We start from the raw sequence: 17,346 nt of genomic DNA, 5'->3' as shown, positions 1-17,346 counted from the left end.
AAAAAAATACTGCTGCCACAAAAATGTTGCCGTGAATATTTTGCTGTGTGTAGGACTTCTCCTCCCATCTTTGAAATCCCTGGAGTGAATTCCCCAAAATCAAACTGCTTGATGAAAAAGTATGAACCGTTTCGTGACTTCTTACATAACTTCAAATGGTCTTCAAGAACTAGAAAATAGGGGCAGCTTGGGGCAGCTAGGTGGTGCAGTGGATAGAGTACCAGTGCTGAAGTCAGGAGGACCCGAATTCAAATCAGGCCTCAGACACATAACACTTACTAGCTGTGTGACCCTGGGCAAGTCACTTAACCCCAATTGCCCCCAAAAAAAGAAAAGGAAAGAAAAAGAAAGAAAATAGGGGCAGCTAGGTGGCACAGTGGATAGAGCACCATCCCTGGATTCAGGAGGACCCGAGTTCAAATCAGGCTTCAGACACATAACACTTACTAGCTGTGTGACCCTGGGTAAGTCACTTAACCCCATTGCCTAGACCGAAAAAAAAAAAGAACTGGAAAATAAGGGAGCTCCCATCAACTGAGTAAATGGTATATGAATGCAATGGAATACTATTGTGCTGTAAAAAATTAAGAAAGAGGTAGCAAGGGGCAGCTAGCTGGCTCAGTGGATAGAGCACTAGCCCTGGAATCAGGAGACCTGAGTTCAAATTTGGCCTCACTTAACCCCAACTGCCTCAAAGAAAGAAAGAAAGAAAGAAAGGAAGGAAGGAAGGAAGGAAGGAAGGAAGGGAAGAGAAGAGAAGAGAAGAGAGAAAGAGGTGGCTTCAGAGAAGCCTGGGAACACTTATATGAACTGAACCATAATGAAGTGAGCAAAACCAAGAGAACAATTTACCTATAATATCAATATTGAAAAAAAAATCAGAAAAACAACTCTGATTAACACAGTGTACCAACCACGATTTCAGAGGTCTGATGATGAAGAATGTTGGCTACTTCATGACAGAGAGAGACATGTGCAGGATGAGACACACATTTTCAGGTGTGACGGTTGTGGACATTTGCTTGACTACGCTTACTCATGACTGCATGTTGTTATAGTTGCTCAGTCATTTCAGTCATGTCAGACTCTTCGTGACTCCAATTGGGCTTTTCTTGGCAAAGATATAGGAATGGCTTGCTATTTCCCTTTCCAACTCATTTTACAGTTCAGGAAACTGAAGAAAACAGGGTTAAGTAACTTGCTCAGGGTCACACAGCTAGTAAGTATCTGACGCCACATTTGAACTCAGGTCTTTCTGACTCCAGGCCCGAAGAACTATTCACTGCACCACCAAAGCTGTCCATGCTTATGATACAATACTTTCATATTTCCTTCCCCCCCCCCGCAATGGACAGAGAGAGGTGGGAAGGAGAAAAGAAAATGAATGCTTGATAATTGGAAAAAAAAATTAGTGCATTAAACAACTTTTTTATTGATGGACCAATTATAAGTTTCACTAACAGTATATTCCTGTCTTCCCAACTCTATTTGCCTTTTATCACAACGGCCAAATTGTGGAGTATGAAGTGAGATGTCACAGTTGTGATAATTTGCATCTCTCTCATTAATGATTAGAAGCATTTTTAATATATTTGTTAATAATTTATATTTCTTCTTTTGAGAACTGTTAATATCTTTTGCTCCATTTATTTAATGGAGAAGGGCACTTATTGTTACATATGTATGTATGTATGTACATATGCATATCTTGGACATCAGACTTTTACCAGTGATATTTGGTGTAAAAATTTGTGTCCAAATCAACAGTTTCCCTTCTTATTCCGGTTGCATTGATTTTGTGCATACAAAAACTTTCTTAATTTTACATAATGAAGATTGTCTATTTATTCCTTTGTCATCTCTAACTCTTATTTGGTTATGAATTATTCCATTAGTCATAGTCCTAAAAAATACTTACTTTTTTTTTTTAATAATACAACCTGTTAAATCTGGTCACTCTTCCAATTGGTTTTTTTTTTGAACATATGGTATAAATGAATGTTGAACCTACTTTCTGCCAAACTTTGATTTTTTTTTTCCCCTGGTAGTTGTTTCAGTTTATTGAACCCTGGGCCATTGTGTTCATTGCTGACTACTTTTTTAATGAACCTCACAGTACACCCACAATATTACCCAATATGCAGGGTACAGGATTCCCATCTATATTATTCTTTTTGTGTCTGTTCCTTGAGTTTACAAATTATCATGCAGAATCCTGGGCTGATTCCAAGTGAGGGAGAATGTTCAGTTCAAGACCTGCTTGGAGACTTAACTTCTTCTGAGAGTACTTCCTCCCATATGCACTTAGGCATATAGCACATACAATATTTTTGCTTGTTACTTGACGCACTGTTTCTAATGTCTATGGCGTGTCTCTCCATATTATCCTCAAGGCAGTGAGGAGTTTTCTGAAATCATATTTATTCATCCTCCCAAGTATTTACTGAATATTAACTGAGTGTCTGATACAGTATCAGATTCTTTGGTATGGCATACAAGCAGAATCTTCAAGCAAAAACAATTCCTTCTATACAGCCTCCCTCCCTTGCCCCAGCAGTAAGTGAAAAAAAATGAGGTTTGTCTGAAAATACTCAGTGTCTGCAATTATACAGCTAGGGACTTTGTTTTCATAGGCTGCTGTACTAGACCACGGAGCTCTAAGCAGACAAAAGGGACACTATTAGCAAAGAAACATTGCAGGTCCCTTATTTAACAGAAAGGGAAAGGGAAACACAAAGAAATGAATGGAGGGTGATGAAACACCATATCTTTATATTCAAAGGCAGAAATTCATAATCACTCGACACAGTGGATATCTGATCGGGTTCTTCCTTTAGTTCATTTGTGCCAGGAGATCAAGTTACCATGTCTGAGCTGATGATTCATTCTCATATATTCTCTCCCCTTCTCCTGTCTCCCTCTTTCCTCCTCTCCAATCTCCCCCCTCTTCTCCTCTCTCTCTCTCTCTCTCTCTCTCTCTCTCTCTCTCTCTCTCTCTCTCTCTCTCTCTCTCTCTCTCTCTCTCTCTCTCCTCTCTCTCTCTCTCTCTCTCTCTCTCTCTCTCTCTCCCTCCTCCCTCCATCTCCCCTTCAGTCCCTACACACTGTTCTCTTTGCAAGATATCTCGGACTGAAGAAATCAAACTAGACCTAGCTGTTCATCTTCCCCACCCATAACTCTTCTCCTCCCCCTACACTCCCAAGTATTGTCGACAAAAGCCAGATTTCTTCCACACTAGAAGCTAGAAACCTGAGGAAACAATGAATCATTTCTATTCTTTTCTTGGCACACTCCATCAAGTGTCAAATCCTGTTGCATCACAAATGACATCACTTCCTATATCCATTCATTCCTTCCATCCATGTCGCTATCGTCCCCAGCTAGTTATCATCTGGACTATTTTACCTCCTTTTAACACCCCACCCCCTCCACTCACCCTACCACCATTTGCCATGTTGTTCTCATTTTCCATTCCCCCAAACATGCTAGTGTCCGTCTGAAGGCTCCAGAGATTTCCCATCACATGTATTTTAAAACTTGATTTCATCAGTGTAGATGCTCCCTTTCTTGGCAAAATGCAGTTTTTTTGTTTTGTTTAGTGTCCAAAAAAAGTCAGCTTCCAGACTTTGGGTGGCCAGAACAAACAAACACAAAACAAGACAAAATCCTCATTACTTTGAGGCCAATCTTCTGGTGATGAACCGCTCTAAACTTAACAGGTCTGGTTCCTTGGACGACAGATAGACACTTGATAATTGGCTCCATATAAAAACTTTTCCAGCTTTGCGCTTCCAGAGCTCACTCTCCAGGAGCAAAGCCTTTGAGAGTCCTTAATTAGGCACTCGGGGTTGAATTCTTCTTTGAATCAAATTCAAGTTCCTCGCTCTATGTTAGAAAAACTTCCATGACACACTGGAAAGAATGCTGAACTTGTCATGGGATCTGAATTTGAATCCTGACTGCAGGATTCTTGTGACTTTCAGCAAGTCATTAAATCTTTCTGGATCTCAGTTTCCTCATCTGTAAAATGGAGACTAGCTGACTTCTTCTAAGGTCCTTCCAGCTCTAAATTCATGAGCCTATGACCGTCTATACCGTTTCACTGTCTTTGTTTCATCTTAAATGCCACCCCCCTACACCGAATAAGCAAATAAGTAGCACAATGGATGTATCACTGGACCTGGCATAAGGAAAACCCGGGTTCAAATCCAGCCCCAGACACTTACTAGCTATGTAACCACAGGTAAGTCACTTAACCTCTGCTTCAGTTCCCTTGACTGTAAAATGGGGATAATAATGATACCTACTTCTCACAGGGTTGTTGTGAGGATCAAATGAATAATATTTGCAAAGCCCTTAGCACAGTGCCTGGCACACTGTTGTTCAGTTCAGGTATATCATGAGACCTTTAGTTATGACTTTTCATGACCCCATGGACCACATTGTCCATGGAGTTTTCTTGGTAAGGATGTTGAAGTGAATTTCCTTCTCCAGCGGATTAAGGCAAAGAAGGTTAAGTGACTTGCCAAGGGTCATACAGCTAGTAAGTGTCTGAGGCCATATTTGAATTCAGGTCTTCCTGACTCCAAGCTCAGCACTCTATCCACTGAGCCACCTAGCTACCTCAGCCTCCTGTGTGCCGGCACAACAGTAGACACTTTATAAATGCTTGTTTACCATGCACCTTGCACCAATTCCATTCACTTCTCCCCAATTAATCTTACTCATCTCAGGATGATATTCTACTTGTTCCATTTCTGCTTTTGAAAACTAGATTATGATTTAAAGTGTGTCTCTCCCATCTCACCCTGCCAAGTCGTCCCTCTCCCCTCTAACAGCTTTCAAAACTGTACCTTCTCCCGGATATCTTCCTGGATTAATCCAAAGAAAGATGATGGTTGTTTATAATTATTTATATTAATCACTCCATCTTCTCTAGACAAGTAATACTCATGCATATTCTCCCTGCTTTCCACCAAAATCACACAGAGGTTGCCAACTTTAAATGACAGTTATTCTACTGCTGTAAAACAATTATCTGGAAATAAGATATCAAATGAGATGATATTTATGAAGCTAGCAAGGTGTCTAGCACGCAGTAGACACTTAATAAATGCTTATTCCCTCCACCCCTCCAAACGCTGAAATCGCTACAGAACATAATGATGGATACTTAAAAGCAACCGGACATCATTGGGAACTCAAAGGGAATGAAGGGCATTGATACTGCCGTTGGGTCATAAGAAAAGGAGTATGGAATTAGACTTTGGAATTCGTACTCAAGTGAAGCCCTGGATTCAAATCCTACCTCTTATACTTACTAGTTATGTAAATACCTAAGTGGAAGAGACAACTTCCCTGAGATTCAAGCAACTTTCAAAGACTATAAGTCACAGATAGGTTCCAGTATGAATCAGGTGGAAGGAGTTCCTGAACTGATCAAAATCATTGATCCCATACATAATGACTCATAAGTATCTATGTTGTATTAACTAATAAACATATTTAAGCACTTCCTACATACCAAGCACTGTACCATGCTGGTTTTATTCTATTTGACCATGTGTGTTCCATGATGGCAAAGACTCTAATTTTCTTCCTGTATCTCTCTCAGTGCCCACCCACCTAGCACAGTGCTCTTGTACACAGTAGGCATTTAATAAATGTTGGCTGATTGATTTTCCTCGTACTGGCCTGTCACAACCCTAGACTGTAATTACCAAGGCAAACTGCAATGAAGGAGCACAACTGATTAAAAAAACATTAAAAGCCCACAGGGCACTGGAAGGACACCAAGTTTAAATGAGATATTCACTAACCTCAGGGAGTTTAGAATCAAGAATAATCTTAAATTTTACTTGGTATATAGTGCATTTACTTACATGTGTATACATGGTTTCTCTCAATAGAATACAAATTCCTTAAAGGCAGGGACTTTCACTTTTGTTACTACATTCACCACACACATATGAGTCTATACATACATGTGGGTATATATATGCATATGTGTATGTATAGACACGTGTTTCTTCATATATACATAAATGTATATATTTGTGTGTGTATGTGTATGTGTGCATACATACACACACACACATATTTACATGCGTGAATACACATAGAGAGACACAGACAGCTAAGTGGAACAGTGGATAAAGCATTGAACCTGGAGTCAGAAAGTCCTGAGTTCAAATCAGGTCTCAGATACTTAAATTAGCTGTGTGAACCTAGGCAAGTTTCTTAACCTCTGTCTGCCAAATTGGGTAAAATATTAGCACCTACCTCCCCCTATCATTGTCAGGTTAAAATGAGATAATATTTGTAAAATGCTTTGGAAACTTAAAATCACTATATAAATGCCAGTTATTATTATTATTATTATTACTATTATTATATCCAGTATCTATTATAGAACCTGGTGCACAGTAAGCACTTCATAAATGCTCATGGATTGATAAGATACTAATCACTATAATACACAACAATGTACAGATGGAACATTAAAGAGGTGCAAGATTGAGTGCTATGTGAGGTCTGAGGAGGGAAGCGGATATTGAGCATGAGTATTATGGAACACTGAAAAAATCAGGTTTGAGTGTGTACACCACAGAATACTAGCTGAAAAGAAAAGTCTGATTCTAACTAAAATGTGATGTCCTAAAAGTCTTTGTTCAGTGCAAAGCTTATATAAGGTAGATATGGTCACATAGGGAAATCTACAACTTGCTGAGCAGCCAGAATCTGCTGGCCTCATTTCCTGATAAAAAGCAAAAAGAAAAGTCCACAATGTTCACAGAAACCTACATCATCTTGTCCCAGACCCTTGCTGGCTTTTCTAGATCCTCCTTATAAGGGAAAGGCTTGCCTAGAAACTAGCTGGTTGCCTTGGACACTTTGACATTGGGCTACGCATGATGTGGTTACTGTCTTTCTTACAGTCTCCTGGTGGTTTTTTGGTGGGTCAGTCATTCCAAGATTGGCTCCCGTGGTTTCTTGGCCACATTAAATTCTGTGGCTTTTATGTTTTAGAAGAATCTGTGGCTTCAATTCATGCCTAAATATAGAAGAGTCTGGTTTCCATGACAGTATTTTTTTGTAAGTCAAGTTTTTATAGTCCCACAAAGGGCAGTTTCTTTAAATCCTTCTTTGACGGGCATACCTTGTAGTAGGGCTACTTTTGATAGTTTTCCTGGGTTACAATGAAATTATAGGAATATCACTGTCTGAACATTAATAGACTCAGAATCTTAAGATCTAGGTTTAAGCTGAAACTCAGCTTTATAAAAATGGGAATAATAACATCCATCCTACCTACCTAATAGGGAAGTTCTTATGACAAAATGAAATAACATACAAGCTCTCCCCAAGATTTAGGAGATTAAAACTGCACTAAGACTTTGGGGACACCCAGTATGCTAAAGTGTTTTGTAAACTGTAAAGCATCATACTCATGGTCATCCACATGGCTGACATTTCTATAGTATTATAAAAATTAAAAAACACTTTACAGACATCATTTCCTTTGGGCCTTACAATAACTTTACAAAGTAGCACCCCTGGAAGACATGGTCCCTTTAACATTAAGTGCACATGGTAGGCACTTAATGAAAGCTTGTTGAACTGAATGAAGGTAAGTACTACAGGCAAAATTACAGATGAGGAAAGCGAGCCTTGAGAATTTAAGTAGCTTGCCCACAGTTACATAACTAGTAAATGTAAAAGGCAGGATTTGAACCTAGTTCTCTGCTGCTCCCAACTTTTCAAAACACCACACTGTTACTATGATCAGAACTTTTTTCCCCTACAATTAGGTTCGTTGGTACTTTAATAAGAAAGGTTTTTTTAGACCAGATAATTTTTAAAACTTTAAATCATTTAAAGACCAGGAGTATCATATAATACGGGTAAATATGTAATATATAATCATATAATATAGATAAATATAATTTAGAAAAGGAGAGAACTTTAGAGGCGGCCTTGACCAAACCAATTATTTTACAAGCTGAGGCCCAAAATGGAAAAGTAACTTAACCAAGGTGTTATTTTATAACTTATAATTGTTAATTGTTCAATACTGAGTAAAAGTCAAAACTGAACTAACCTTCAATCAAATTGGCATATAGTAGGTGCTTAATAAATATTTATTGATGTCAAACATTCGATAAGGCATCATTACATCACTGAGCTGCAATTGACTGCTGATTTGTGTCTTCTACCTACTGAAAGGTCCTGACCTGAAATGAAGCCTGGGGGTGGGGCTAGAGAATGAAGAAGGAATAACTCCTAAAGAAAGACAACGTTAGGAGAATATGTGTCTAACCTTGTTGAGACCGACATTCCCCATTTCTTCATGCTCACTTTTATCCTCAAGACCAATATATACAATTCACCAGCAGGTGTGTGATTTGACCTATTGTCTGGTATACTTCAAGCATTTGCCAGTGTGCATGCCAGTGCATTCTGGTTGAAAAGATAAGGCTTGATGACTATTATCCTAATGCCGATAATGCTGATCTCCACACAAAAGAGGTGCTGCCACCTGCATTCCAGGTTTTTCACATTAAGAATGAAAGATTCACTATGGGTCTGATTAGGGTATTATAGCACGAGAAGAAGATGGTCTGAATACAAGGAAAACATAATAAACGCACACAAAAAGCTGTAAATTCTTGAATGCATAGTACTCATTACTTCTAACAGGTTCAGGTCCAGATACACCATTTGGATGTGAACTGCTAAGCTTTAGAGGAGGCAGTAAAGTACTATCAGATCGAAAGCCTGCTTACTAGTTTCAGACTTAAGAAGAGAGAAAGAGAAGGCATGTTCACCAACTTTATAAGGAAGTAAATTGGGGCACCAAGATGTGATGGGATTTGCCCCCTTTCAAATAATTATCCATGTACAGGCACAAAAAAAAATATGATTGGTTCAGGTAACAGCTCCATACGGAGCCTCCAGTCTCCTGGGTAGACTTTCTCCATCATTACATCACCGTATCTAATTTACTTAATACAGTCGCAGCTCTGCCTCTGGGCACACTTTCTCCATCATTATATCACCCTATCTAATTTACTTAATACATTCTCAGCTCTTTTCTTTATGCCGTATTCTCTTGATTCCTATAAGTAGGCATGCTTATATGGAAGTAAAAGGTCGGTTTCTATTCTACATACACAGCATTTGGGATTCTAGGGAGCAGTGAGTTATAGAAAGTGGTAATAACAACCCCAGCTTCATAATCTCTTTAAGGTTTGCCACATGCTTTGCTCACAACGAACCTATGAGGTACTTGGTATAAATATTATTACAATCCCCACCAGTTTCCACCAGCATCAGATTCAGGATCTGCCTCTGAGTCCCAGGTCTTCTTTCCACTATTTTTTACACTGTCCCTTTAGATCTGGAGTAAATTACATAAATTACATAAATATTTGACATACTGCAGCTGTTTTCTGTAAATAATCAATAAAATCTGTTGCACCCTAGCAATAAGAGCCCTAAGTGGAGAAGGACACCCACTTGGAACAACTGAACGTCACGTGCTTTTGTATGGAAGATGTGAGATGTTTCCTGTAAGAGAATTGGCTGGGTCCTGATAAGATTTAATATGCATGTACACACACACAGGCGCACACACATTTACTGGAATAGACTTGATTGCATATATTCAGCTAAATTCGCTTGAGTAATTTCACGTAGCATTTAGACTTAGCACACCAAAAACACACACTAGGCCCAGAGAAAAAGGAAATATGAACTTTAAAGCTTCAGAGTTTTGTTCTCCTGTACCTGAATCCTAAATAACAGCCTAAATTCCAGCAAAATGCAAACACCTTGAGGGCTGGAAGAAATGTCGTTTTCTCTCCTTTTACTCCTAGTATTTAACAGAGTACCTTGCAGCAGGAAGTTAATAAATATTTGTGGAATTAAATCATTAACCTTCCTAGGAGTTACCTATGCCAATTAAAATGTAGTACAGGAAGGAAGGAAACAAGCATTTATTTAATACTTACGTGCCAAGCACTGTGCTAAGCACTTCATAAAAATTATTTCATTCGATTCTTACAACAACCCTGGGAGGTAGGTCGCTATTATTATCCCCATTTTACAGATGAGCAAACTGAGGCAAAAAAAGTTAAGTGATTTATCCTAAGTCACAGGGCTAGTGTTGGAAGTTGGATTTGAACCCAGGTCTTAGCGACCCCAGGCTCAGTGCTCTATCCACTTTGTCAGCTAGCTGCCTCCTAGTATAACATCAACCCATCACCATCCATCCGATTCCTCAACATGCTTATTGAGGTCAACAGTTATTCATTCATGCCCACCATCATACTAGGACGTACGATGGGGGGAAAATTCAGAGAGCTTAAGAATCCAACAGAAAAGACAAGATTTTTATGTATGTATGTGTATTTATATTCATACACAACCACAACAATGCTTAAGATCTATGATTTCATCAGTGTAGAAATTTAGGAATAAAATCTCAGTATAGGAATTTCCTCTACACAGGCAGATCAAAATTCATCCATGATTTCTTTAGCAGATGAGTCTTAAGGAGGTGACTGAAGCCCAGAAAAGTTTAGTGACTTGCTCAGGGTCACGTGGTAAGTCAGTGGCAACGGCAAGATTTAAACCAAGATCTTCAATCTAAAATGGAATCCAAGAAAGGTAATACCAGTATACTAGAGAGAGCACTGAATTTGGAATCAGAGGACCCAGGTTCAAATCCTGTCTACAAAATTACCTGTGTGACCTCAGGTAAGCTGCTTAAGCCCTCTGGACCTCAGTTTCCTCAGCTTCAAAAATTGGTAGGTTGGACTAGATGGTCTCTGAGGTCCTATGACTCTATGATCCATTCCATCTAACCAATCAATTAGTATTGTTTAATGGGTACTAGGTACTGTACTAGGTACCTGGGATACAAACACAAAATATTAGAGAGTCCGTTTCCTGACAAGAGAACTACAACACATGCAGAGAAACCAATGTAGAATATATGCAAAATAAATACAAAGTAAATTCAGGGACAAGAATGCATTAACAACCAATGGAATCAGGAAAGATCTCTTGGATCTTTCTCTTTATTTCGTATAATTGTACATCTATGTGTTATATCTCTGTTGATGTCTGAACCTATGATTTTATCAGTGTGGGAACTGTGTAGAAATTCCTTCGATGCAAATAGACAATTAGTCTGTAACTTGTAATCAGAGAGTTGCTTGAGGGCGCTGAGGGGTTAAATGACTTACGCAGAATCCCACACCTGACTCCTCGGACAGGCCTATATATACACCATGCCATCTTGCCTATATACATACATACCAACATACCCACCAAAAAACAAACCACAAGCAAAACTACGTCTAATCAAGTACAATGTAATTATCATCTCCCAAATTATTGCCTTTAATACCTTTCACCTGGAATTACTACAGCGGTTTCCTAACTCATCTACCAGTCTCCAGTGCCTCATCCCTCCATATCTGCACACTACTCCTGGAACAGTCAGCCATCAGCATAGCTTTTAGCTCAGAGCTGCTCTAACACCTCCCATGTTTCCCTATTGCTTCAGAAGAAAGGTTAAACCCTTAATTCATTCTTAGGGGATTAGAAACCTGTTTCTACAAATTTCCTGACAAATAATCAAAGGAGGAACTTTAATGGTCAACTAAGAGATCATTCAAAAGACCACACAGTACACTGGACAGAGCAGTGGACCTGGTGTTGGGAGACCTAGGTTTGAAATCTGACCACAGACACTCACCTGGTAGGTCAACATGAGCAACTCATTTAATCTCTCAGACTCAGTTTCTTCATCTGTTAACTGGGAATGACAATATTTGTACTATTTATTTCACAGGACCATTGTGAAGAAAAGTACTTGGCAAACCTGAAAGCACTCTATTTAAGTTATTATTATTAAACCCAACCACATCCTTCTTTTTGATACAGGAGAAAACTGGGTCCCAGAATGAGAAAGTGATTTGCACAGAGACACACAATTATTAAGTAGCATGGCCAGGATTTGAGGCTAGTGTTACCTCTACTATACCACCCTGCTCCCCCCAAGATGCTATCCATCTTTAACATGAAGACCTCTAATAATGAGAAACTGACCACATTCACACTTTGGGACAATCTCTGATCGTTAGGAAGTTTTTTCTTCCAAGAATCCATGCCATGCTATTAGAAAGAACAGCTGGGGTGTCCCAGGAACAGGAGAGAACAGGATACCTAAGCAGTTGTAGGGATATGACAAGTGTAGAGAAAGGAGTTCAGAAAAAGAATTGGAAAGGTACAGTGTTACAGCTTGAGGAAATCAGTCAATGTGTCATATCCCTGGACTGCCAGGAAACACAAGCAGCAGCCTGAACCAGCTAGCCAGGCACATGCTAGAATGCTGCCCCGTCCACACACAGAGCAAGAACAGTATATCCATGAAATATACCAACTCAAGAGATAGTGCAATATTATGTGCAAGGTATTAGTGAGACAAAAGATAAACAAGACCTTCTAAAATACAATGCTTATAGCCCTTCAAAAAAATAATAAGGACTCTATATTCAATCAGCTCTTGTAACGATGAATTTAGACACTGTCCTGGGGGTCTGAGGCACAAAGCCCCCTGAGATATAACCCTTCCATTCGCGTTCTCCCTTCTGCCCAGCCCATTACACAAACTAGCCAAAAGGATTAGCTAAGTAAAGATTCTTCTAAGACTCTTAGAAGACTCCGAGAAATTCACAGGGGTACTGGATGGGAGGTGAGGGAACAGGACATTTCTCTCTGCGTTCCCTTGCTATCTTCCCTCTCGAGCTGGCACTAGTGAGAATTGCAGTGAGTGCTCTTTTTTGAATACTATAGGCCCTCAGGAGTCATCATTTCTCCTAATCCCAGATCTTCTGTCCTTAGAGGCAGTGGGTCTGGGCACCAGGGTGGGATCAGGCAGAAAAAGATGCTGCCTTTCTGGTTCTGATGCCACAAACCTAGGGGGCCCCCAGGCTATTAAACTACCTGTTGAGGAGGAGAGGGACCTCAGGCGAGCTTTAGTTCCCCTCATTTTAGAGGTCTCAGCACCACTGGGGCTTCTAGATACATGCTTAGTTATGTCTATGGGATAATCTAGCTCTGACATTTTACACACAATGGGAGCTATAGGAATGTCTGCAAATGGTAACAACAGATAAACACTGCCCCTGCTCTCATTTTTGCTCCCAAAAGAAAGGGCTTGCAAGCCAATGAGAAAGCCCAGCTCATCACTATCCCCCAAACCCACCACACTCCAGGTATTTCCATCCAAACCAGCTTTCTTCCGCCTCTCCCTTACCTTCATTGAAGGTATCTTCAGCAGACATGTGGGTGAGTGGGGACTGAGGCCGGGAGTCCCCACATAGGGAGTAGCTGTGCTCTGCCTGGATGAGAGGAGCCGGAGAGGCTGGAGACGGCTCCACCTCCATCATCTCGTTCTTCTCCGAGAGGAAGGGGTCATTCAAAAGCTGGCCCAGGACATTCTGGGAAAACTCATCCAGAAGCTCTGTGAAATGCTGTAAAACACAGGGTGGTGGAACTCAGTTTTTGATAAATCAGTGACTTTATGCAGAAGCACAGTTAGGCTGAGTCAGTGGGGCTTTGTCCCAAGTGACATTAAGGGTACACAATTCCTCACTGCAACAGTCCTCCAACCTACTAGACCAGATGCTACCTCAGAGTACAGCTGCCATAGCACCCTTCTCCCACGCCACTAGTGTACCCCCAATTTGCCCCCTCTATCTTCCTGCCTTCTCCAAGAACAGTCAGGGGTCGAAGGCATAGGCTAGACTCTGGGGAATTGCCTGTTTGCTCTCACAGTGGTTTCCAGTTTCTTTGCCTTGAGTTGTGTTGCTGGGCCTGCGGACCCACATTACACCTTTTGTGAGAGATATCCAGGATTTATGGTAATATTGAGATATGCCATTGAGCATTATTCCTAAACCCCCAGTGAGCTTTCTTTATCCAGTCCATCCTTCTCCTTCCCCTAGCAGCCTTTCCAACCATGGTATCCCAGATTTTCTGCCCAGAGGAGCCATCCTGGGGTCTCCTACTTCCTCCAACTCACAGTGGTGCCTCAGTCTTGAAGAATCTTATGCCCCAAAGTCTGAGCTCTCTTTCTGGCACCAAAATTCCTAGTCACAGCTGTGACCTGATATTTACCCTCTGGGACCTAAGAAGAAAATAACTCCTTGAAAATTAGAATTGGCAAAAAAAAAAAAAAGAATTGGCCAGCACAAGCTAATGACTCCATGAGACATTAAGAAATAATCAAAGTCAAAAGGAGAAAATGTAAATATCTCATAGAAAAAACAACTGACCTGGAAAACAGATTGAAGAGAGATAATTTAAGAATTATAATCTAACCCTAATTAAAACTTTATTTCTTTTTACAAAATAGCTAGTAGTAATTATAAAAATCTAGAAATAACTTAAATATACAAAAATAGGAGAGATGGCTAAATAATAAATGATGTCACATCAATGAAGTCCTACAATGCCATTAAGACCAACAAGTATAAGGAATACAGATAAATCTGGAAAGACCTTTATGAAATCATTCAAAGTGGCAAAAGCAGAGCGAAAAGAATGCCTTACATACTTATAATGACTATATAAGAGGAAAACTGAGAGTAATTAAAGTATCCTGAGTGTAACGTATTTAAAATAAGTGATAGAAAAGTAGTTACTTTATACTTTATTTGTCCCAAGTAATTAAACTGTCAATGGTTACTTATTCAATGTGATGTTCAATGCTGTTTTAAATTTTAAAAAGCATTAAATTAAAAAATAAAAAAGACATATAATAAACTGTCTTCCCTGCACTGATGATCAGACACTCAATTGGTTCAATATGAAAAATAAGTACTAGTTCCTTCCATCTTCTCAGAATTCTCTGAATTCCTGTAACAGTTAGGGACAATTTGGTGGCATGGATAAAATGCCGGAATGGGACTGAGGGTTCTGGTGTTTGTTTTGGCCCTGCCAATAATCATGACCTTAAGCAAGTCACTCCAACTCTCTTGAGTTTCCAGTTTTGTCATCTGTCAAATGAAAGGGTTGGGATTGATGATTTTTAAGATCCCTTCTAGTGTGAACATTCTATGATTCTAGGGGTGTGAGATAAAAGACTTGGAACCACCCATCAGCATACCTAGGAAAAGTAGTTCCTCAAATCCACCCACTTCTACAGGTGGTTTCTATAGGTGTTTTCTTTTCAAAGAGGGCCACTTAAAAGGTCTATTGAAAAAAGTAGCAATTTCCTGTACACCCAGGCCACCAAAGTCACCTTCAGTCCACTTAAGAGGCTTTTAGCTTGAACCCTTATTTGGTCCACTCTAACCCTTAGATTATTAGATAAATATTATTAAAGAATATTATTAGATAATTATCATTTATAATAGGAGACGCCTACAGTCAGGCACTGGGATTGTTCTATTCCCAAATCAGAGAACTCAGTGTTCCTCCTCCTCATGATAATCAGAGCATTGGAAGGGATGTCAGATACAATTTATTCCAGACTATATCTCAACAAGATTCCCCCTCTGCGTCACCTCTCCTTGAAAACCTGCAGTGAAGGGAAATCTGACATCTAGCAAGACAAGCCACACTACTTTTGGACAACGCTCATTGTTTGGAAGTTTTTCTTTACATCTGGCCTACATGTACCTCCTGCTTCCTGCAACTTTCATTTGCTGCTTCCTTTTAGAGCCAAATAGAATAAATCTAACTCTTCTTCCATGTGTAATCCTTCAGATAATTAAAGACTGCTATCATGTCCTCTCTAAACTAATCATCCCCAATTCCTTAACATATGCTCAAATGACAAATTCTCCACTCCTCTTTAGCATATGCTATAGTTTATCTATGTTTTTCCTGAATTAATCCAACTTTATTAACATAGTCCAAAAATTCATTGACATTTTTGGCTCTGCCACGCCATACTGGTAACTCATATTGAGCTTATAATCCACTAAGAGGCAATGTAGTACAGTGGAAATAACCTTGTACTCTGGAGTCAGAGGACCTAGGTTCAAATCTTACCATTGACATTTACTACCTGTGTGGCTTTGGGTAGTTAACTTACTTTAGTCTCAGTTTCCATGAGAGGGTTGAAGTAGACACCCTCTTAGTTTCCTTCAAACATCTAAGCATTGAAAGGCACCCCAGATATCATTTATTCCAGACTATATCTCAACAAAAATTCCCCTTCTGTGTCACCTCTCCTTGAAAACCTCCAGCGAAGGGAAATCTGACATCTAGCAAGACAACCTATCTATGGTCCTATGGTCTTTCTCATAGAATCTCTTTTCTAGTCGCATCTCTCTGCACTCCATATTTGTGAAATTGATTGTTAATGCATGGATAACTTATATTTATCTGCATTCAACTTTCTCTTATTCAATTTGGCTAATAAATGTGGCTAGCTAAAATTTTAAAAATGCTAACTTTGTAATCTAGATATGTTAGTCATTCCCCCTGAATTCATATCATTTGAAAATCTGACAAATATGGCTTCCTCAAAATAACTGATAAAAATGCTGAAAAGCACAGAGCCAACAAATCCCTGAGGTCCTCCATCAGAGACCTTTTTCCTTCTTCACAACAATTCCTCTTTGACTCTAGCCATGAAATCAGTCTTGGATTCTCCTATCATCTAGCCTATATTTATCTTGTTGTCCACAAGGCTAGCAAGAGAAACTTTTTCAGCAAATGCTTTGCTGAAATTGAATTATGTTATGTCTACAAAATTCACTCTGAGCTACCAGTCTAGTTACCCTGTCAAAGAAATACATTTGGTCTGGCATAACTTGTTCTTGCTGAAATTACACTAGCTTTTAGTGTTCAATGTTTCTCTTTTTAAATGCTCAATGAAGTATCCCTTGAAATACATGTTCTAGAATTTCACCAAGAACAGAAATTAGGCCCACTGGGCTATAGTTCACAAACTCTGTCCCACCATTTTTTAAAAAATCAGGACACTTGCACTCTTCAACCCCATGACACCCTTCCCATTCTCCAAAACATTTCAAAGTTCACCAACATTAGTTTCAAAATCATGCTGCCCATTTTTTCAGTACCATAGAATGTAGTTGGTGGTGAACTAGGGACTTGAACTCATTAAGAGCAATTAAATGCTGTCTAATTGCCCCATAGAGAGTAGGTTTCCACACCCAGCAGCCCTCCTTCCCAATCCAAAGGTCATTTTCCTTGGAAAAGAAAATAAAAATAATTGAAGAGCTCAGTCTTCTCACCAGAGTCCATTATCCTCATCCCTCCCATCCACCCTACTAAAAGGCAGTCCTAATCCTTCTT

The 17,346-nt window shown here is 39.5% G+C and overlaps 1 protein-coding gene across 2 annotated transcripts in view; it reads right to left on the bottom strand.

Moving 5' to 3' along the window:
* The window catches only part of CREB3L2 (cAMP responsive element binding protein 3 like 2), a 163,875-nt gene that overhangs the window by 62,911 nt on the left and 83,618 nt on the right, over positions 1–17,346 (bottom strand). For both annotated transcript variants that reach the window (XM_020998061.2, XM_020998060.2), the window contains exon 2: positions 13,331–13,547. In XM_020998061.2, the coding sequence (XP_020853720.1) occupies positions 13,331–13,547 (217 nt within the window). The remainder of the gene's footprint in view (positions 1–13,330; positions 13,548–17,346) is intronic.

This window comes from Phascolarctos cinereus, unplaced genomic scaffold (genome assembly GCF_003287225.1).
Source record: "Phascolarctos cinereus isolate Bilbo 61053 unplaced genomic scaffold, phaCin_HiC Scaffold_1;HRSCAF=81, whole genome shotgun sequence".
Classification (NCBI taxonomy): domain Eukaryota; kingdom Metazoa; phylum Chordata; class Mammalia; order Diprotodontia; family Phascolarctidae; genus Phascolarctos; species Phascolarctos cinereus.
Note: the sequence above shows the minus strand (reverse complement) of the source record. Positions and strands in the feature narration are given on the sequence as shown.